This window comes from Trachemys scripta, chromosome 6 (assembly GCF_013100865.1).
Source record: "Trachemys scripta elegans isolate TJP31775 chromosome 6, CAS_Tse_1.0, whole genome shotgun sequence".
NCBI lineage: Eukaryota > Metazoa > Chordata > Testudines > Emydidae > Trachemys > Trachemys scripta.
Window position 1 is genome coordinate 24,587,584 of NC_048303.1, and position 22,251 is coordinate 24,609,834.

A 22,251-nucleotide genomic window follows, 5' to 3' on the forward strand; every position below is an offset into this window, starting at 1 on the left:
TAAGGGGGGGAGGAGAGGCATTGGCGCTGAGCTTTTCGCGTTTGGCTAGCAGGGATCTTCCCTGATACCAGCCATACGGTGGGGGGAGGGGTAAAGCGATCATCCCACAGAACTGGATGGGGGGGGGGGGGGGGGGTAGTTGGTTTTTGCAGGGATCTTCCCTGATACCAGTTATGCGGGGGGGGGGGGTGTAAAGGGATCACCCCGGAGATTGGGATGGGGGGGGGGAAGGGGGTTAAGTTTGGTTTCTGCTGCTGCACATTAACAGAAAAACCGCAGCACTCAACGGGCTTGGCTTGATATGGGAAAGGAGGGCACTGCTTTAATGAAGGTTGCAGAAGCCGAAAGACAATGGCTTACCATGGCTGCATGCAAGTCAAATTCTGTTGCCCGGCCCTGCGTCTGATCTCTAACAGCAAAGCCACAGGCACTTAATATAAGATGCAAAATGCGACCTTGTACCGAAATCACATGTGCTATGTAATGTGAATAGTGTTCACCGTGAAAGAGTATAAGCATTGTTCTGTAAAATGTATCTTTTTAAATACTTCTCTCCCTTTTTTTCCTTCCCTCCGTCCCACAGCTGCAAATTTTTCAAGCCTCCCTCCTCCATCCCGAAGGCTATCTCAGATAAGGTGGCGAAAAAAAAACGCAAGCAAGACTAAATGGTCTCGGAAATCATGCAATCGACCCACGATGAAAGAGCTCATCTGAATGAGTGGAAGGACACGGTATCAAAGTAGAGGAAAGATGCCACTGAACATGAGGACAGGAGGGACCAACGTGAGGACGGGGGCGGAAGGGGGAAGGCTCCGTGCACCCGCCCACTCCACCCAAGCAAAGGCTGTCATTATTTTGAACTTTTGAAGTGACCTTTTCCTTCCCTCCTATCCTCCTCCCAAACCCAGCCAGGCTACCTTGTAAATTCTCTCCCTATGTTTATAATCAATTAATAAAGAACACATGATTTTTAAACAATAGTGACTTTATTTCCTTTGAAAGCAAGCTGTGATCGAAGCGGGGAGGGTGGTTTGCTTACAGGGAATGAGTCAATCAAGGGGGCGGGTTTTCATCGAGGAGAAACAAACAGAACTTTCACACCGTAGCCTGGCCAGTCATGAAACTGGTTTTCAAAGCTTCTCTGATGCGCAGCGCTTCCTGGTGTGCTCTTCTAATCGCCTTGGTGTCTGGCTGCGCGTAAGTAGCAGCCAGGCCATTTGGCTCAACCTCCCACCCCGCCATAAAGGTCTCCCCCTTACTCTCACAGAGATTGTGGAGCACACAGCAAGCAGCAATAACAATGGGAATATTGGTTTGGCTGAGGTCTGAGCAAGTCAGTAACGTGAGCTAGCGACCCTTTAAACATCCAAATGCACATTCTACCACCATTCTGCACTTGCTCAGCCTGTAGTTGAACAGCTCCTGACTACTGTCCAGGCTGCCCGTGTATGGCTTCTTGAGCCATGGCATTAAGGGGTAGGGTGGGTCCCCAAGGATAACTATAGGCATTTCAACACCCCCAATGGTTATTTTCTGGTCTGGGAAGTAAATCCCTTGCTGCAGCCTTTAAACAGATTAGCGTTCCTGAAGACGCGAGCATCATGAACCCTTCCCGGCCATCCCACGTTGATGTTGGTGAAACGTCCCTTGTGATCCACCAGGGCTTGCAGCACCATTGAAAAGTAACCCTTGTGGTTTATGTACTGGCTGCCCTGGTGCTCCAGTGCCAAGATAGGGATATGGGTTCCATCTATCGCCCCACCACAGTTAGGGAATCCCATTGGAGCAAAGCCATCCACTATGACCTGCACATTTCCCAGAGTCACTACCTTTGGTAGCAGCAGCTCAGTGATTGCTTTAGCTACTTGCATCATAGCAGCCCCCACAGTAGATTTGCCCACTCCAAATTGATTACTGACTGACCGGTAGCTGTCTGGCATTGCAAGCTTCCACAGGGCTATCGCCACTCGCTTCTCAACTGTGAGGGCTGCTCTCATCTTGGTATTCTGGCACTTCAGGGCAGGGGAAAGCAAGTCACAAAGTTCCATGAAAGTGCCCTAACGCATGCGAAAGTTTCACAGCCACTGGGAATCATCCCACACCTGCAACACTATGCGATCCCACCAGTCTGTGCTTGTTTCCCGGGCCCAGAATTGGCGTTCCACGGCTATAACCTGTCCCATTAACAGCATGATCTCCAAAGCGCCAGGGTCCGCGATTTGAGAGAATTCTGTGTCCATGTCCTCATCGCTCTCGTTGCCGCGCTGCCGTAGCCGACTCCTCCTCGCCTGGTTTTTCAGGTCCTGGTTCAGCATAAACCACACGATAACGCGTGAGGTGTTTACAATGTTCATGACTGCTGTCTTGAGCTGAGCAGGCTCCATGCTTGCCATGGTATGGCATCTGCAATGTTCACCCAGGAAAAATGGCGCAAAATGGTTGTCTGCAGTTGCTTTCCCGGAGGGAGAGGGAGGATGTACCCAGAACCACCCACGACAATGTTTTTTGCCCCATCAGGTATTGGGATCTCAACCCAGAATTCTAATGGGCGAAGGAGACTGCGGGAACTATGGGATAGCTACCCACAGTGCAATGCTCCAGAAGTCGATGCTAGCCTCGGTACATGGACGCACAACGCCGAATTAATGTGCTTAGTCTGGCCGCATACGCTCGACTTGATACAATCTGTTGCCAAAAATCGAATTCTGTAAATTCGGAGTAATCCCATAGTATAGACATACCCTTTGATTCACTTTCTTTGGGAACAATTAGAGCCAGTAGCCATCTGGAAAGAAGGCAATTCTTTGTGAAAGAAATTCTCTCTTCTACAGAAAATAATATGCACCACCTTCATCTGACAACCCAGCAGACCCACCACTCTCCTAAACCATCTAATCAGTCATGTAGTTGTGTACATTTGGGGAAAGGGAATTGTTGCCAAAATGTTTTTTTTAGTTAATTTTATATTATTAAAAACCTCATCAACATGCTCTTGCTAAGACAAGAAAGTAGTCACACAATGGAGTGAAGAGTCCCTAATAACAGGATGTTTCACTAGAAACACTCATAAACAATCACTGAAGCAATAGAATGTCCTGACATTAATATTATACAACTGTGAATTCCTTCCAAACTTCTAAATGTCTATATTCACATCATCCCTCCTTTAAAAATAATTTGCAATGGCTATACACTTAGCCTTGTTAGAATTACCTTTTGCCATTTCTCCATTTGTTTTGTTACATAACCTCTCTCATTTAGATAGGAAAACCCCTTTGGAATGGACAGAAATCTGTAAAGTAACAACAGACACTGAATAGTCCATCTTTAACAAACCACTTGGAGTACGAACATAAGTTTTTCTGAAATGAAAAGATGCATGTAACACCTACCTTAGAAGCAAAAGCAACCCTTTGTCTCCAAGATGGGAGAGAGCAGGTTTCATCTGGATAAGGGCATGAAGATTGGCCTAAAAGAGAAGTAGAAAAACTCATTTTAAAATCCTGAATTTATGTAAGCCATTTAAATTAAAAAGGCAACTATTTATTTAGAATAAGAAATATCCATATAGAAGCTCGGAACAGCTTTAAGAATGAAAAGTACAATAGCAGTGATAACTACTCAGAAGCATCTGAAATTGAAAGTATATGACAGATAGTAAACAACATCACAAAAATTTCCTCCAATATATGCTATTATAGTTCACGAATATTCATTATATAGACACTTTGTAGTAGGCAACTTAAAACACTTTGCAAAGTAGAATTATCAAAAAAGGTAATCTGATTTAATTAAAAAAAAGAATATATATTTTCCTACATACATTCTTAAGTTATTGCTGTAGACTAATGATGCTCACCTTATCTTCACATGCCTCATCTAAGATATCAAGTGCTTCAGAAGATATGGTTTTATTTTTATCATGCAGCTGGGTCACCAGTAATTCAATCCCCCAGTTACTAAAGAATTCTACATTGGCCCTCAACAATACTCGTAAATGTTTTGTTGCATATAACCTGCAGCTCTGCAACGGAAACAAAATATTTGGAAGAGAGAATATACAGTAGTTAAATATTAAACATTTTTCACATTCAAAGGCAGTGCATTTCCATCACAATGTTACATAGCAAATAAGCACAGTTTACACATTGTTTTGCATGTGTTATTACAACTGTCTACATGTTTCTCTCTTACAAAAAGTGTGATGTAATTATATTTTCCATGACCACAAGGTATCTGGTCAGGACAAGTCTCACCTGTCTCATCTGAAAGACAATATTGTCTAACAGTCCACTGTCCTTGGCACCGTGTAGAAAATTGTCAGTACTGTTATAAGTGCTGCCTTGTGAATTGCCAGCACTATTTCATACAGGACAGCATCTACGCTCTACCTGCAGCAATGGTTTGAAAAATCTACTTTTCTCTGATGAGCAGGAAAGCTGGCCCTGGTACCTGAGGGGATTTATACTATCAATTTTTGAAGAATTTAAGATCTCTTACAATATATAGCTTAAGTTTTGAAAATAATCTTCTGAAGGTGAACAAATTCAGTGCTGTCTTCCCAAGCCAGACAACTGCAACACTTATGTTGCTACTTGCAGCTTTCCTAAGTAGCAGAGTGAAATGAACAAGACATTGGTCCATTGCTGCTACACTGGAACCTCAGAGTTACGAATGTCAGAGTTACGACCTGACCAGTCAACCACACACCTCATTTGGAACTGGAAGTACACAACCAGACAGCAGCAGAAACAAACAAAAAAAGCAAATGCAGTACAGTACTGTGTTAAACGTAAACTACTACAAAAATAAAAGGAAAGTTTAAAAAAAAGATTTGACAAGGTAAGGAAACTGTTTCTGTGCTTGTTTCATTTAAATTAAGCATTTTTCTTCTGCATATTAAAGTTTCCAAGCTGTATTAAGTCAATTTTCAAAAGTAAACTTTTGAAAGACCCACCATAATGTTTTGTTCAACCTCCATTCCCAAGGTGTTCATAACTGAGGTTCTACTGTACTCAGAACCCTGTGGGCAGCAATGAAAACTGGCAACTATCAAGTCAATTTCAGTAACTATTGTTACTGGGGAAAGCTCTGAGGAAAAGTGGAGGCAGGTGGGCTCAACCTAGGCTACAAACATGTGTTGTTTAGCTTAAGCTTATCCCTAGGAGAGTTGCAGACTAACTTTTACACATGTATTAAATAGCTAGTTAACTGACAATTAATTTGAGATAAGAAGTCTAGTGAAGACAAGCCATATGATGGTGTAGGATGAGGGTTGTGGGGGAGAGCAAAAGGGGGAACTACAAAAATTCCTTGATTTGGCTTTGCTCAACACAAGGGTAACCCCTGCCCTCCAAGTCTTCCCCACCCCCCAAACTTAGATCTCATGGAGTTCTTCCCTACCTCATGGTAGGAGAAGCATGAGATCCAAGAGTTTCTATCATCATGATTTCTTTAAAGAATATCAATTCCAGTCCAAAGTCTTACCTTCCACTTTCAATCTGTCATCTTGACACAACCTTCATAGTCTCCATTCTCAACCACCCACCTCCCTTGCCCTCAACCTCTTACCTTCACACCCAGAAATCCTCCAGTATTCGCCAGCCTCAAAGAAATACACGGAATTTATAGTAACTGTCTGACTTCCCCTCCCCTAACTCCCTCTTGGCACTGAATTTTGTCCTCTCCAGTCTACAGAAGAACTGCTCTCACCAAGGTATATCATTGAGAGACAAGGTGGGTGAAGTAATACATCTTTTATTTGACCAACTTCTGTTGGTAAAAGAGACAAGCTTTCAAGGTACACACAGCTTTTCTTCTGAAGAACAGCTCAAAAGTTTGTCTCTTTCATCAACAGAAGTTGAGCCAATAAAAAGATATTATCTCACCCACCTTGTCTCGCTAATATCCTGGGACCGACATGATTACAATTCTGCAAACAAGGTATACAATGACTTTCTTGGGCAAGTCTCAACTTTATCTATCCTTTTTGACATCACTCAAATTGAATCCCTCCTACTTGTCTACTGTATGAAACCTAAACTTCTTGCCCTTTTCTTGAAGATCCAGTGCACTTCTTTCCTTAGCCTATAGAATCCCACTCGCCTCCTTCACTACAGCAGTTCCAGTGTCAATGCCAATTTTTGTATCCTTCCCTCACTCTGCAATCACGCCTTCCCCCATGCATCTTTCTAAGATTTACTTCAATCAGCTAATGTGTTAAAACTTGTTTTCACTAAGATTTTAACATGTGTTACCAAACATATTAAAAAAGCAACTTTCTCCTAGTGAAGACAACGCCTTACAGTTATTCCTCAAGAAGATAACTTGGCATTGGTTTATATTTGGTTCATACATTTAAGAACATTTCCCCTCCACCATCAGCTCTCTCAAACCTGAGGGCTAGAAACTATTAAATAAAAGCTTAAATTCTGGAGCCCAATTAGGTGGCAAGGAATGGATTCTATAGCAAGTTGTGCAGTTACAGTATCACAGAATACACGAGGCCCAGGTTATATTTTAAAAAGTTTTCTGTGGTATGCCAGGAGAGTTTGTGTTACACAACTAAGAAAAATGAAAGCCCGTTGTAATGAATGAATATACAACATTTTAAATTAACCAGATTTAGCTTATTAAACAACAAAAGAAATAAAATGTTTAATAATAAATATTGACAAGCTGTGTGCTTGATTAATTACACTTACATCAGTAGATGCAGTTAAAATTTTGGAAAGGGTGACTCTTGCTAACCCATCTCTGCTGTAATCCAAACTAGAAACTGTCAGTTTTAGTAAGTGATCTTGGTTCTTCAAGGAGCAGAGATTAAGAAGACTGAAAAAAGTTGAAAAAGTATTAGTTGGAATCCACTTTTAATTTTAGTATTTTATGCATGTACACATAATATATATATATATATATACCACCTTGCTAATTTATTATTTTTACTATTCAACATAATACGTTGGGTCAAAATTAAGGTAAGGATAAATGTTAATCTGATACTGGCTGCTTAAGAAACGTTAGCATGATATTTGACAATGCATGCTGCCTGCCTTTTTCTCATATTTTCAGTGTGTAGACAGAAACATTCTCCCTGATGCAGTCACCAAGATGTTTTTGTCAGTCAGACATGCCTGGAAAAAAAGGCCATTCTACAAAATCCATCTGTACTACAGGGCTTTTTCCGAAGAGGTTGGAGAATCCAGTGAGATTTGGGAGATTTTTAGTTTTGTTGGACATAGGTCTTTATTTACTATTTGCAGGTTTTATAATGATTGAACATGTACCCACAGCATATTACAAACTGAAGTAAATACAAACACTCACCACTGAAACACATTGCATTTTTCAAGCATTTTCACTCCGTGAGGGTGACAGGAGAGTGTACCAAAAAACAGAAAGTAGTGCTGACTAAGGGTGCTTAGTAATCCATTGTTCTGAAGACTGCGTTCTGGTTTCATTCCAGAGGAAGAGTTGAGCCAATGCACAATATCTTTTACCAATTCCTCCAGATAGCCTTGTCCATCCTACCCCAAAAATGTAAAAAGATATTTTCATTTATTACTGGTAATGAACAGCTTTAGTTGGTTTTTGTTTACTAAAATGTATTGATTTAAATTTCTCAGAATGCACATATATAAAAATGATAAAATAAAAAATGTTAACTAGCGCAAACAGTTTAACAAAGTGAAAAAAGCTAAAAGCAAATAAAAAAAGACTGATTTCAGTGGGAGCTCTGTACCAATTTTGACATATGCAATATGGCAGTTATGAAAAGACAAGGCAAAGTAAAATATTTTAGTATAGTTGAAGGAAAGAAATTTGAGCATGATAATAAGGATACATCTCTGGTATTGAACAAGAGGCCAGGGAGCATTCCACAAAACCCATTTCTGCTTTAAAAAACAACAAAACAAAAAACCCACTCCTTCTTAATATACAAATCACCACAGTACTGAGGCACTCCTACGCCTGCTGGCCAGGATACCTCAGGATTCGAATTAGACTTGCAAAGATGGTCTTTTTAAATTTTAAAACCCTAAAGTTTTCTTGCAAACATCGTTACTAAAATTAAAATTTTGCTTATCTAGCATAGAGAACTGTCATTTTTTCTTATATCTTATAGCTGAAATCATTTCTCACCTCTTCAGATTCAAGAAGAAATTCAGTAAACTGGCAACCCACAACAGTGAGTTGCTTAGACTTGACATAATCCAGATCCAGGTTGGCATACAATTTACTGCTAGGCTTGTAAAAATACAGCAGTCGTCGGACAAACCTAATTAAGATTAAAATGAGAATTAGTTGATTACCCTAAAAAAAAAAATAAATCTTACTGTGCTGCAAGAAATAATATATATGAACTTGTGGGCATGAAAGGGATATTTTGTACACAAGGAGTTACGGTGATGGGTACCAAGTAGATTTATTCGCAAATTACTAAAATTGTAGTCTGCGGAAACAAAGATCAGGCAGCCCAAATAATTATAGCCAGAGAACAATTTCAGAGATGTGACCATGTGAAGAGTCATAAAAATTCTTTCTATGCCTTTTGGGAATGCCACAATAGAAGACAAGCAAAAAATTCAAGTTATCAAGAAGATTTTTTTTTTTTTTTTTTTACAGCAAACAACAAAAGCAGGCAATAAAACAGATTCATTCTTCTGTAACATTTCTCCTGTGGAAAATTAAGCGATTATTCCTATCTGTCTGTCTATAAGAGTGACCCACTTCATGTAGTAACTACTCTTCTTTTGGCAGATTTAAAAAAAAATTCATGTGTCCTGGTATTTGTTATGTATTTTTAAAAGAAGTCAGACCACAGAGTGGCTGGTATGCATTTGTCTTCAAGAAAAATACATGCCTTCTATGCATGTCACACCATATTTTCCCAACTTGATACTTCTTATTTGGACAGTTTAAACAGAACTTGGGCATTACTAATGATCAAATATGAAGCCCTATAACAGTCTTAGTGCACAGATACACTGATTCAGGTGGAATCAATTCAGGATTGCAGCAGTAGGGCCCTAAGTTTGTAATTTAAAATTATATTAATATTTTCCATAAATCATTAGTCATATTTAGTATACACCTTGCATACCATAGTATAAGAGAACACAGAATGCTTTTTAAGGGGTATCTATGGCTCTCTATACAAACATAGATTTTTTTTTTTTATTGTTGTTACAGCAGGAATGAGAGAACAGGCCTCTGTCCAAGTCTGACTGACAAAACACAGGGCAGAGAAATTCCTAAGGAGTCCTCTCAAGGCTGTTTTATATTTTCACAAAACAACCAACCTATAATAAGAGCATGTGAGCAAACATAAGTCATAATTAAACATTCTTATGGATTATGCTTACGTGCATCTCTCAAAGATTAAGTAAGGCTAGCAATAACTTGAACAACACAATTGTGATTTAATCATTTTAAAAGCCATTTTTGATGTCTAACGCTACAGTCATAAGATTTTCACAACATACATTAGACTAAATGCACTGGCACACAGCACAAATTGTGTATTTACACGATGGAGAACAAAGCCTGGGGGAAAAAAAAAAGTGTTTTGCTGTCAACAATTTTTGAGAATGATACAGTTAACAGTTCATAGCTCTGAGTCATCCAAGACTGCAGAAGGTTGGTTTTTTTTAAATCTATGTTAACTGCAACCAAGAGTTAGAATATTTTATGGCAGTAAAAGCATGGAGATAGCTGTTTGCAATTCTGCAAGTGCAGAAATAAGCCTTATAGTAAAAAGCGTCCTAGCTTTTCACAACTTATTGAGCGTTTAAAAAAAAAAAAAAATCATTCATCCACTGAACAACGCTTGAATACAGTACAAATCCAGGAAACAGTTACACAGAATTGTAGACATTCCTTTGAGAAGAGCAATATTACAAATGACTGAATCTGGAAAATAATCTTTTATCACATATTACCAGTTAGCAATTACTTTTGTATTCTGTGTGTATGAAAGGGGCAGGAGGAAAGTGGGATACAGTTAGATTGTGGTCATAATGATTATCACACCACCACCACTCATGTTTAGGACAGAATGTAGAGGGTAGCAATCCATTTTTACATTTCCACTTAAAAAGTAGTCTGATTATTTTTACTAAAAGAAATTAAGAGGTCAGAGCAAGGTGTAGTGCAGGGGTAGGCAACCTATGGCACTCACACTGCTCAGGTCCTGGCCACCGGTCCAGGGGGCTCTGCATTTTAAATTTAATTTTAAATGAAGCTTCTTATACATTTTTAAAACTTTATTTACTTTACATACAACAATAATTTAGTTATATATTATAGACTTATAGAAAGAGACCTTCTAAAAACGTTCAAATTATTACTGGCACACGAAACCTTAAATGAGAGTGAATAAATGAAGACTCGGCACACCGCTTCTGAAAGGCGGCCGACCCCTGGTGTAGTCCTTAAGGTTGCATCTTAGCTGTAGGTTTTCCTCGCAAGTCTACAGAAAAATATCCTGTCAATCTTGGCAAAATGAGGAAAACTAAAAGACTGTTTATTCAGATCAATGTCTTAGGTCTACATTATGAGTGACATCCCAAAGATATTTACTAACACTTGAAGCTGGGAGTAGAAGTGATAAAAGAAAAATTCCCTTGTTCCAAAGATTATAAATGTAGATGAAAAACACTGCACTTCGTGTTAGAGCTTTTAGTTCTTAAAAAACACCTACACTTGATTTCAAAATTGTTGCTTTTTTCTTTAAAAAAAAATCTTCACCCTTTTGTTTTGTTTTGTGGTGCCAGCTGGTATAGTGACCAGGTTTGTTTTACTCTGGAATGTTTCTCAAAATGTTGCCACCAAACACTAAATTGAAGAAATAGTGAAAATATAGTCTTTTGAGGTTTAAAATGTAATGAAGTGTGTTTGGCTAGTTGATATCCTTCTGTTTTAAGGGATAAATATATTTGTACAGAAAATAACTCTTAGCATACATAAATGGCTCCTTTTATTTAACCTTTACAACTTAATTGCCTACATTTCATTTTCACAGCTCATATACAGAGTAGAATTTAGAAATGTTGCATTTCCAAGGAATAGTTGATTGAAATATTTCAAATTTTTCCACAGGAAGTCTAAATAAGTGTTACATACCTGTGCAACTGTTCATCTTTATAGTTCCTTAGATTTACATTTGGCCACTAGATAAAGAACAAATATGGCATTATGTAAGACTTGTACATCAGTGTTGAATAAATTCACTAAAATTTCTTCAGTTCTATATATTGACACAGATGCGTCAGTTACTATTTAAAAATTTCTCATTAGTTATTCTGTTTGTGTGTGAAAGAATCTAAAGAAACTGCCGAAGAATGCTTTCATTCCAGTAACAAAGTGTCATCACATCTTTATTTTCTTTCAGTTAGATGCACAGTTGAACATAGTTACTCACTCATGGTTCTGGCTGTTTAAAAATATAAAATTAATGGTTATCAAGTCTGGAAACATTTTAAAATGTTATTTTTTTTTAAATGTACAAGCCAATTTTCTCTTTGGTGAGGAGTTGAGGTTGAGAGGTGTGGGCCATTTGTGTCCGTGTACAAAATTTCAGTGAATACAATTTCAAAATATTGAAAACCAAGTCTGCTTATTTTTCTTATCTGTAAATGAACAGCAACTTTAAAAACAGACATTTTAGAGGGACACAGTCTGCTTGAATTGTTTATATTAATAAAAAATAAGTTTGAATAAATTCAATATTTTGATACAGCACCTATTAAACAGTATTTTAATAAGAATTTTTCTGCTCCCCAGTTGATGTTTATAAGGATCTTTTGGCCAGGCCCGGGAACACCACAAAGCATGCCTGAGCCCACCCCTCTTTGAACAACCACTTCCCATTTGTGCTCATTCTTTCCTGTTGTCTCTTCACTGTCATCTGTACTTTTATTGTTACAAATAAATACCCTCTTGCAATGTCTGGGAAAAAAACCATACACATGAACATTGTCCCTCCTGCCTAGGCAAGGCATGACAGCAATATGATCATGCTAATACTCGAGAAATAGGGCAACTGATTATGCAGTCAGTATCACTTTTCATTAAGTGTGGATAGCACAAAGTTAACAGCTAACAAAAAATAAAGGAAAAAATTCTAAACTTTCAGTTATAGCAATCCTATGAATGATTTGTAATACCAGCAGTAAAAAAATATCAGATAAATGTGATTAAGTCAACAGTGCATAGCTGTCTACTCTATTTCCCTGTCACTCCCTCCTCATTAGCATTCAATAGAATTCAACATTAATGTTAAGGAGAGTACGTTATTTTAGCAAAGCATTTAATGGTGCTGCATGATCATTTAAAATATTTGAATAGTTCTGAATACAAGCAATGTCACTGACAGAAATATCCGAGACCCTTCACCTAAGGGTAAGGATAAATGGCAATGTGAATTGGGGAGGGATAGCTCTGGTTTGAGCATTGGCTTGCTAAACCCAGAGTTGTGAGTTCAATCTTTGAGGGGGCCATTTAGGGATCTGGGGCAAAAATCTGTCTGGGGATTGGCCCTGCTTTGAGCAGGGGGTTGGACTAGATGACCTCCTGAGGTCCCTTCCATGTGGGATTTCTATGATTCTAATGGTATTTAGGTGGGGAGTTGCAGGGATATGTGCTAAATTGGGTTTTTATTAATAATCTAAAATGGGTAAATACCAAATAATTTATATTTGAGGTACTAACTTAAAATCACCAATGAATACTGAGAGATAATAAAACAGCATCTAAACAGGTTAAAATACAAGCAAAAAACAAAATGGGATTTCATTTTGGAGGATCTGAAGCTTCATCCTTTGAAGCATTTAAAATTTAGTTTGACAAAGCACCAGAAAATATATTGTATGGAAAATCCTCCATTGGAACGAAAATTAACCAGATGGCTTAGTAGTTTTTTATTTTCTAATTTCTCCAATTTTATGAGGCGAAACCTTAGCGGTCTACTAAATGCAATTCTTGTTTTTCAATTCAGAATAAGACAATTGAATAGAAAAACTAGGTGACATTTTGAAAAACAGAAATACCAGAGTATTCAAACACTCCTAATGAAAAAAACCAAACAGGCACCTACTTTTATGAGACGACTTCAGAAGTATCTTCTCATAGCTTCCTTCTAATATTACAAACTTTAAGCTCACATAAGAAATAAGCCAAATTAGTTTTTTTATGAAATAGGTTGAAAAAATATCATGAATTTTCTTTGCTCACCTTCAGTATGGTCCCTATCAGATTCCAATTCCACTCAAGGTTTTCTTTATGATGAAGTACTTGACTATCTCTAAGATTCATTACAAGTGCTTCCTCTGTATCCTAGAATATTAGAAAAGAAGTGAAAATAGGAAGTTTCTTTGCTGCACTTTACCCTAACATAAAAAACGCTTATGATAAAATCTACAATCGTTTAATGAATTGTTGATTATATTGCAACTGTACTAATGTTTGACAAACAGCATTCTACCTCAAACAAGATTACACTATCAGCAGTGAAATAAGCATTATAAAGTCTAAACCTCAAATTAATTTATAGTACATTTTTGAAACTGAAGACAAATTCCAATGAAAAGCATTTCCTCCTTTTTTGCAAAAACCTATCGTGTGTATACAACTCAAACTGCAGCATTCTGGTGCCGCAATGACAGCCTAAAAGTGAAACTGACTAAAAACTCGTCTTGAAATTAAACAAACTAGTTTAGTTTCATTGCCAAAGCTTAGAAAAAGTAGTATGTTACATTTTAGCAGTAGGTTTGCAAAGTAGCAGTAAGATGCAAAGTAGCAGACAGCATAAGAAGCAAAAAGTAAATTCAATTTTCAGCATGCCTTCCAGTTCTGAAAGTCAAATATGTTCATTTTTATTATTATTAAAGTTAAAAGTTTGCAAAACAGGCAATTACATTTATTTTACTAAAGTTAAAAGCAAACCTCACAATATCCCTTAAATGATCTGGCTGCTGAAGAGAAAGTGCATAAAGGATCATGGATTAAACAAAAACAGAAGTGGTAATATTAAAAAAAAAAAAAAAAAAAAAATCAGGATTTCTGGAGAATGGTTTAAAAATCACAACATAAATTAACTTCAGAGTCTCTGATATTTAACATTAAGCTTACTAATAGTTAAATGGTTAATCAAAATACCTTTAAAACAAAGATATCTTTCTGCACACGGTATTGATCCCTTTTTTGGTGTGTTGAGATTGCCTTCTGAACAATATGATCTAAATGGAGGCTGTAAGGTTTAGGTCCTCGTTTCTTCATCTCATGAAAGCGTTTTAAGCAATTTAGTGCTGCACTGGCTCGTCTAGTAGGGAAAAATATTGATATTTATCACTGTTCAACAGTACAATAAAACACAGGCCACCATTGCTAAGTCTTGTATTAATTAAGCCTGGGTCAACCAAGAAGTTGTCAATGAGAAATGACTGTTCTGAATTCAAAAAGAAAGTCAAATTACTGTCCTCCTATAATTCTAGAAGGTGCAAGTTCCAATAGGTTTATACTCTCCAGTCTTGTACCTTCAGTGGGAAATTAGTTTTGAGAATCTTAGAGATAGGAAACAAGGGGAAACAGGACATGGGCCATTCAGGAATCAATCAAACTAGCATCAGACATCAAACAGCTTACGAAATCAAATATTCATCATGAACTTGAACACTGAGGGCATGTCTTCACTACCCGCCAGATCGGCGGGTAGCGATTGATCGGGGATCGATTTATCGCGTCTAGTGTAGACGTGATAAAATCAATCCCCAATGGCTCTGCCGTCGACTCCGGAACGCCACTGCAGCGAGAGGCGGAAGCGGAGTCGAAGGGGGAGCGGCAGCGGTCGACTCGCCGCTGTCCTCGCAGCCAGGTAAGTCGACCTAAAATACGCAACTTCAGCTACGCGACTAGCGTAGCTGAAGTTGCGTATCTTAGGTCAACCCCCCCATAGTGTAGACCTAGACTAAGAACTAGGGAGACATACCACTTGCCTAGAGATAAGACCTAATGGTGTGCATTGATTACAAGTTTTACAAGTGCTTGAAAAGGATGGTTTGGGAGCTTTTTTGTGGGTGCTTTTAAAAAGTACAGCAATCCTAAGAATACCAGCACTAATAGATATGGTTGTAATACTTGGATATACACTGTTCCCTACTTAGGAGATATTTTCATCTACACCTTTACCTCAATATAACACTGTCCTCGGGAGCCAAAAAAATCTTACCGCGTTATATCGAACGTGCTTTGATCCACCGGAGTGCGCAGCCCCGCCCCCCCCGGAGCACTGCTTTACCGCGTTTTATCCGAATTCATGTTATATCGGGTCGTGTTATATCGGGGTAGAGGTGTACCCTTTTTTTTTTTTTTTTTTTTAAACAACTTTTAATACAAGTGTTATTTGATGGATAACTACACTCACAAAATTGTAACTTTGGAACTCCTAGATCAAGACAATACAGACGGTGCTGACATGGTTAGGGTCCCCAGATATAACAGATGTCATATCAGTAACACTATATTTCTTCAGTAGAGACAGGTAGGGAGAAATGGAGTTAAGTGGCTAATGATGCCGTTGACCCTCTGAATTATTTTCAGAGGGGGCAAAAAGGAGAAAAATTGTAAGCTAAAGTGTGGAGGTGTGCCATTTCTATTCTTCAGTTCCTCTCCTCACCCACTGTCCTGACCAAGTGTGAAAGTTACCAGTTACTGCTACAGATCTTCTATTCCTTCCCTGGCATCCACTTAAGTCCAACATTAACAGATTAAAATTTGAATTTCACCACTTTTATAACAGTCCAACATTTAAATTTAAATTTTGTGGATTTTTTTTATTTTTATTTTATTTTTTTATTTTATTTATTTATTTATTTTTTTTTTACTTTCAGCAGAATTTTTAGACATTCAATATTCATACTTTCACAAATGTGTCATCACTATAAGACTTTCTACGGCTTTCTTCATACTAACCGCTCTTGCAATGCAAAAGAAATATAGGCAAAATTATAAGCACATAAAAAAGAATCCTCACCCCCACCCTCAATATGTACAACTTAGTTAGCAGTTAACATTCTTGCCAAATTGTACTCAAGCCTTTCAATAAGACCTTGGAAATCTTCTTAGAAATCTTTATTTTTAGTATTTATGATACCACCTACAGCCATCAAACTTAGCACCAAAAATTTTACAACAGTAATTTAAAAATAATTCAGTGTTTATCATTAAAAGCACAATGGAGAAAGTAAAATATCAAGGAATTTCTTTCCTGGTTTTATCATCACTGGATACAAATTTGAAAAGCCAGATAAAAAATAATACTGAGAATAACCTGAACCATCACAAATAAAAATACAAAAATAATACTGAGAATAATATTGAACAATCACAAATAATGACTACAATACTTTGCACAATTTACTACAAAATTGTTTAGCTTTGTGGAGGACATAATACTTAAGCATACTCAATGTAAAAGCATCTAGAGTTATGGATAGGCAATTTATAGAAATTTGGAATAAATATTCCAATTAATCTGACTTCTGTCATGAATAAAATACACTACCTGCAAAAATTTACTCTTCTGAAATTGAACGGCAAAAAAGTGAAATTTTAGTAAAAAATCGTAAACATTTAATTAATTTTCTTCTTTCATATTTACTGTGAGGAATAAACAGCTTTTATAGATATTTAGTTTTAGTCAGTGTTGCTGGCATATAGCTCTCAATTCATTATTGTGACAGTGCCAGACAAAAAAAAAAAAAAAAATCTATGATTAGTGTGTAACTACTAGCAAATACAGTATGTCTGCTCCATCAAATGCAGTGGTAATTGTTTGAAGCTTCTGCTTTGTTTGCGCCTCATGTTTAAACAGACCTACAGCACAAGAAACATTTTGAAAATGAGTGGAAGCTCCGAACAAAAGAAGCTGTGGCAGGAGACAGAAGCTATTTTTCTGGGTTTTTTAAATCACTGTCTTTTGGAAAGTCAAAGTCTTTTTGAGACTGAGCATTTTCATTTCTAGTTCCTGAGTTTTCAGAGAAAGTCTAACATTGAACTTCAGTTTTTAATTTTGCTATTAATGCTTCATAAATTTAACAAATTACTAATTAATATAGCTAGAGTTAAACATTGGCTAAGGCAAGTTTTTTGCACAGTCATTCCTAATTTTAAAGGCTTAACCTTTCCAGAAAGTTAAACACTAAACCACTTCAAAACACTTAAGGGAGACAAAATTCAGAACACATCTCAAGTAATGTGGTTTATACTGTTTGGTCCGATATTATTATTATATGAATTAATAAAATAATAATAATAATTTCTTCTTAGTAATATGAACTGCCTTGTAAAAATAATTCTTGTAATACCTGATGCGAAGCAGTTTTGATACGACAAACTTACTCCTCAAAATCTTTCTTCCAATTCGGTCTGAATTTCAGGATTAATTATGGTCACTATATTGCAATTTTGGAACTTATATGCTGTACACTGAAACAATATTTACCTGTACTGCATATATGTACTAACCATTAATAACTACAGACATAAATCCAGTAAGGGTAAAAACACATTTATGTATGCACACTTTTAAAAAAAAACAGTTTTTAACTGTAATAAATATATATTGTATATGTTCACACATTCTCAGTATCTTAGTACAACATAATATGCTTACAGTCTTTTCTCCTTCAGGATATCAAATGATGCTGCCATATTCATTAGCGTTGGTAAGCAGTGCAAGTGATGGCTATGTGAATGAGGAAGGATTGTGTTTGCCTGAAAGAGATATATTTATTTGTTATTAAAAACTAGGTCTAGCTATTCATCAATATTATACTTTTTCAGCCATATCCCACAAAAATCCCACTGACTTTAACACAACTTTCCTATGCAAAACAATGACACAATATGGCTCCATTTGCCCTTTTCATATAACACAGCTCTATGTTAGAACACTTTCTTATACATGATTACAGATTCCCATTACATTAAGACTTCTTTACTAAAAAGACAACCTTGAAATATACCACATTTGGTAAAAAGCATTTAAAATAGTTCTAGAGACTGCACTTGCCTCTGAAGTCTCCTGTTAACTTGTGGTTTTACAATCAAATTAAACAGTGAAAATGGTAATACAAAATGTTGTCAAATGCCCAAAGTAAATAAAATGAAAGATAGCAAAAAATATTCCTTTCTACTGTAGTATGAATACCATGATGATACTTGTAACAATACTCAGGAAAAAATATGAAAGAGAAATGAGAGGTTTTCAGTTGCTAGTGACCATATGGAATACTCTAAAGATTTGGCTGCCAAAAATGTTGTTGCGGATGCCGCAACGATGAAGGTGCACAAAAATATTTCTTCAAGTGTTGAAATAAGGGTCAAACCCTATTGTCCAGAATGGTAAAGAATTTAATCCATTCAGAATAAATCTTAAAGGCTTACACACAAATATCTCTGTCATAAGATTATTATTAAGATTCAAAGTCAAGCACCAAAATTAGAAAATACTAGAATGCAGGGTTGCCCGTCAAACCATAATTTACTCACTCCCCCTTCACACACATCCCCGCCCGCACTCACCATGGGTGTATGCACTATGACAAAGCCTTTAATTACATACTATTTTTTCCACAGGGCCTTTGCCTCATTCAGCACACAGGATGGACCTGCTCTGGGATGAAAAACGTTGTCTGTAGGACTCCTCCCTCCCCCTTTATTTGTTGCAGAAGTTGTAAGGTGTGTAGTGAATGAAAAAGGACTGCAGGAAGAGAAAAGCTGGTCTCATGGTTAAGGCAAGCTTAACAATATGTGACACTACCAATCCTATCTATAATTAACAATAAACCCTGACTTACCATGTGCAAAAGTTCTCCTAACAGGATTGTTGCTCTAACAGACACATGGTCATCACTGCTTGTAATTACCTCAACCAGACCCTTAAAGAAAAGTAAAAATGTACTGAAATAGCTGCATTTAATGTACACATATTTTAGTATTATTTTGAGGAAATGATCATTCTACCTTAAACTCTGCACTTACTTCTAAAAGTCCATTAGTAATAAAAGCTGAAAGCACCAAAGCCAAATAATTATCCATGAGGTCAGGTCTGAAGAAAGAACAAAACAAAACATGCACACAATGTAAAATGTGTAGTTTCTTCTTCTGTTTTTATTTTTCATTATAAAAATTAGAAAACAATATAGCTTGTGTCACAAACAATACCACAACAATCATCCAGTTTCAGTCACAAAATGCTACCTTGATCTGGCTCGATGGGGTAATATAGTTTTAGATTCAGCTGCTACAAAACCATCAGAGAGTCTCCAACAGTCCTGAAACCGACTTGGATCTAGAGCAAGAAAAGTGTGGACATCAGTAATTGTAACATTTAACTTTAAAGGGTCATTTTAATATCTGCAGTCGCATTTATTAGAATAAATTATTCATTACATTAGCAACAATAAGTGGTTTTGTTTGTTTCTTCTAATCTCCAGTGTAGACCAAAACAGTACAAATATGATTTTCACAGTCTTCACTTTAATACAGCACTGAACTTGTAATTCGCAAATACCATAATTAAGACTAACTAAAATGTAATATGAGACACACAAGGTGGCTGAAGTAATATCTTTTACTGGATCAACTAAAAGAGACTTATAGCTCAGAATGTATATTATACATGAGCACCAGTTCTCAGACTGCAGAGAAGTAGTATTGCTAACAATATGAGCATGATTTGTTCTACTATACACTGACTGCTAAAGTGTGTGTCAGACAACAGAATTTTGTAATCTAGACCAAGCTTTAGTCAGCAACTCTGCCCAAGATTTAACTTGGGAGGCTGGGAAAACTGTACACTACTGCAGGGTAGAAGGGAGAAGCTACTTCCTGTCCTCTGCCCGTCCTCCTGAGTCCATACTCCTGCAGTGAAAAACAAAGGAGAGGCTGCTTCTACAGAGTTGCAGGAGAGTGTGGCTACTCCTGACATAAAACTAGTACCACTCAGTGAAAGGACATTTGACACTGCACAGGAATCATAACATTCAAAAAACAGTAGGAAAACACTTCAATCCCTCTGGTCACTCAGTAACAGACCTAAAAGTGGAAATTCTTCAACCAAAAAAACCCCTTCAAAAACAGACTCCAACTTGAAATTGCAGAACTGGAATTAATTTGCAAACTGGACACCATCAGATTAGACCTGAATAAAGACTGGGAGTGGTTGGGTCATTACAAAACCTAAACCTATTTTCCCCAATACTAATTTCCCCCCTACTGTTACTCATACCTTCTTGTCAACTGTCTGAAATGGGCCACTCTCATTACCACTTCAAAAGTTATCTTTCCTCCCTTGGCATCCTGCTGTTCAGTGAATTGTCTCATTAGACTGACCTCACATTTGGTAAGGCAACTCCCATCCTTTCATGTATTTATTTATATCTGCTCCTGTATTTTCCACTTCATGCATCTGATGAAGTGGGTTCTAGCCCACAAAAGCTTATGCCCAAATAAATTGGTTAGTCTCTAAGGTGCCACAAGGACTCCTCTTCGTTTTTATATTTGTAAAGGCATTGGAAACAAAGATTAAGTCTATTTGCTGTGTGGAAAAAATGCAACAAACAGAAAACTGATTAAAGTCAGATGTTTAGAAAAATCAAAGATTACTTTAAAACGCTGTTTTAAACAGTCAAAATGCTAGCCAGAGGTTGTCATGGGTGATAATACCCTTAAATAACATTAGCAGCAATGACGCATTTCAGAGGTGATGTTCTTTGAAATTATATAACTAGCCTAGTAAAACTTAACTCATCTAGAATTCTTGTGTATTGCTGAAATGCATTCTACCCCTCCAATGCATCTTAGATGAAAAAAGTCTACACAGCAACATTATTATTTAAATTTGACAAATTAATCTAAAAATGTACTAATATTAAATTAGACTTATTTGGAATATGTTTAAAAAGTGAAATGTACCACTGATAGCAGCAAGAATTCACATTATTAAAGATGAATTCTCTTATGCAACAGGATGCAATCCTACATCATTCCCCACCCTCCCAATAATAGATATCAACTATAGATTTCTCTGACTCTGACCTAACTTTTGATAACTCCTTGTCTACAGTCAAAGCATCCTATTAACCTACAGCAATACATTTACCTGGTGTCTTAAGATTAATTGCCCCCAGTACATCTCCTGTACTACTTTTATAGCTAATGTAGTAATAAAATCAACAAAAGCCAGAACAATGGAGATACACTTGAAAGTAATCAACAGCTGGAAACAAGCCAATTTTTAAACAAGTATTTTTAAAAACAAATTAAATGACAAAAAGACTCAAATTTTAGAAGAATTAAATAAGTAGGATGACCTGTACTGTGCACTGATTCTTAATACCTACCTACACTGAGAAGTGCTTCTATGAATTCTTCTGTCACAACAGGGAGAGGAAGGCGAAATATATCATAAAGAACCTCAAGTAGACCTCGCTACAAATACAAAAGGAAAATATTTATTTTCACAAGCTATTAGAAACCTGAACTTCACTTTAAAGCTAGTAGAAAAAGTCACTATCTTGAAAGTTAGAAAGTTATCCAAAATGAAAAATATATTCAAATATAACTATTTGAAGCAGGCTATCAAGCAGCAAAAACTGTTACACTCAATTTGTCTTCACTTTTTATTTTTAAACTTTATTTTTATTGTTTTTATATAAAGAAGGCAATATAATGAAACCAAAACACATACAAAGGAGGAAGTAGCATTTAAAGTTCAATGTTCATAATTTGCTAAACCTGTAAAAAAAAAAAAAAAAAAAACCAAAAACCAATTAAACCCCAAAACAAAACAAAAAAATCCTTAACTCATAAAGGTCATGCAGTGACTAAATAGATAAATAAGTGAGAACACAGCCTACGAATATCAGGATCTAATATGTACTAAGCTTCAAAGGTGTGCAATAGTTTCATGTGTGACTAGACATCCTCATATTTTTCCAAGTATTAATATTAGAGTCATTTTTTTCCAATAATGCAGTAGTAGAGAGCTCACTCAGCCAATCTGTGTATGAAGGGGGAAACTGCAGATTTTCTAAAAGTAACTTCTTCTGGCCACTAGAATTGTAGACAATGTTTTCACCCCTCAGCTCATAGAGAGCCAAGAAGCGATACTACAAACCATTTTTTAATGTTAAATCATTACACACACACACACACACACACACACACACACACACACACACACACACA

At 36.8% G+C, this 22,251-nt stretch overlaps 1 protein-coding gene across 3 annotated transcripts in view; it reads right to left on the reverse strand.

Moving 5' to 3' along the window:
* RICTOR (RPTOR independent companion of MTOR complex 2) overlaps positions 1-22,251 on the reverse strand; it is a 178,563-nt gene that overhangs the window by 42,085 nt on the left and 114,227 nt on the right. For all 3 annotated transcript variants that reach the window (XM_034774897.1, XM_034774896.1, XM_034774898.1), the window contains 14 exons: positions 21,405-21,492; positions 19,261-19,351; positions 19,042-19,108; positions 18,858-18,938; positions 17,672-17,772; positions 14,158-14,320; positions 13,234-13,335; positions 11,125-11,171; positions 8,143-8,278; positions 7,327-7,526; positions 6,705-6,831; positions 3,860-4,024; positions 3,393-3,469; positions 3,214-3,292 (listed from right to left, as the gene is read on the reverse strand). In XM_034774897.1, the coding sequence (XP_034630788.1) occupies positions 3,214-3,292; positions 3,393-3,469; positions 3,860-4,024; positions 6,705-6,831; positions 7,327-7,526; positions 8,143-8,278; positions 11,125-11,171; positions 13,234-13,335; positions 14,158-14,320; positions 17,672-17,772; positions 18,858-18,938; positions 19,042-19,108; positions 19,261-19,351; positions 21,405-21,492 (1,524 nt within the window). The remainder of the gene's footprint in view (positions 1-3,213; positions 3,293-3,392; positions 3,470-3,859; positions 4,025-6,704; positions 6,832-7,326; positions 7,527-8,142; positions 8,279-11,124; positions 11,172-13,233; positions 13,336-14,157; positions 14,321-17,671; positions 17,773-18,857; positions 18,939-19,041; positions 19,109-19,260; positions 19,352-21,404; positions 21,493-22,251) is intronic.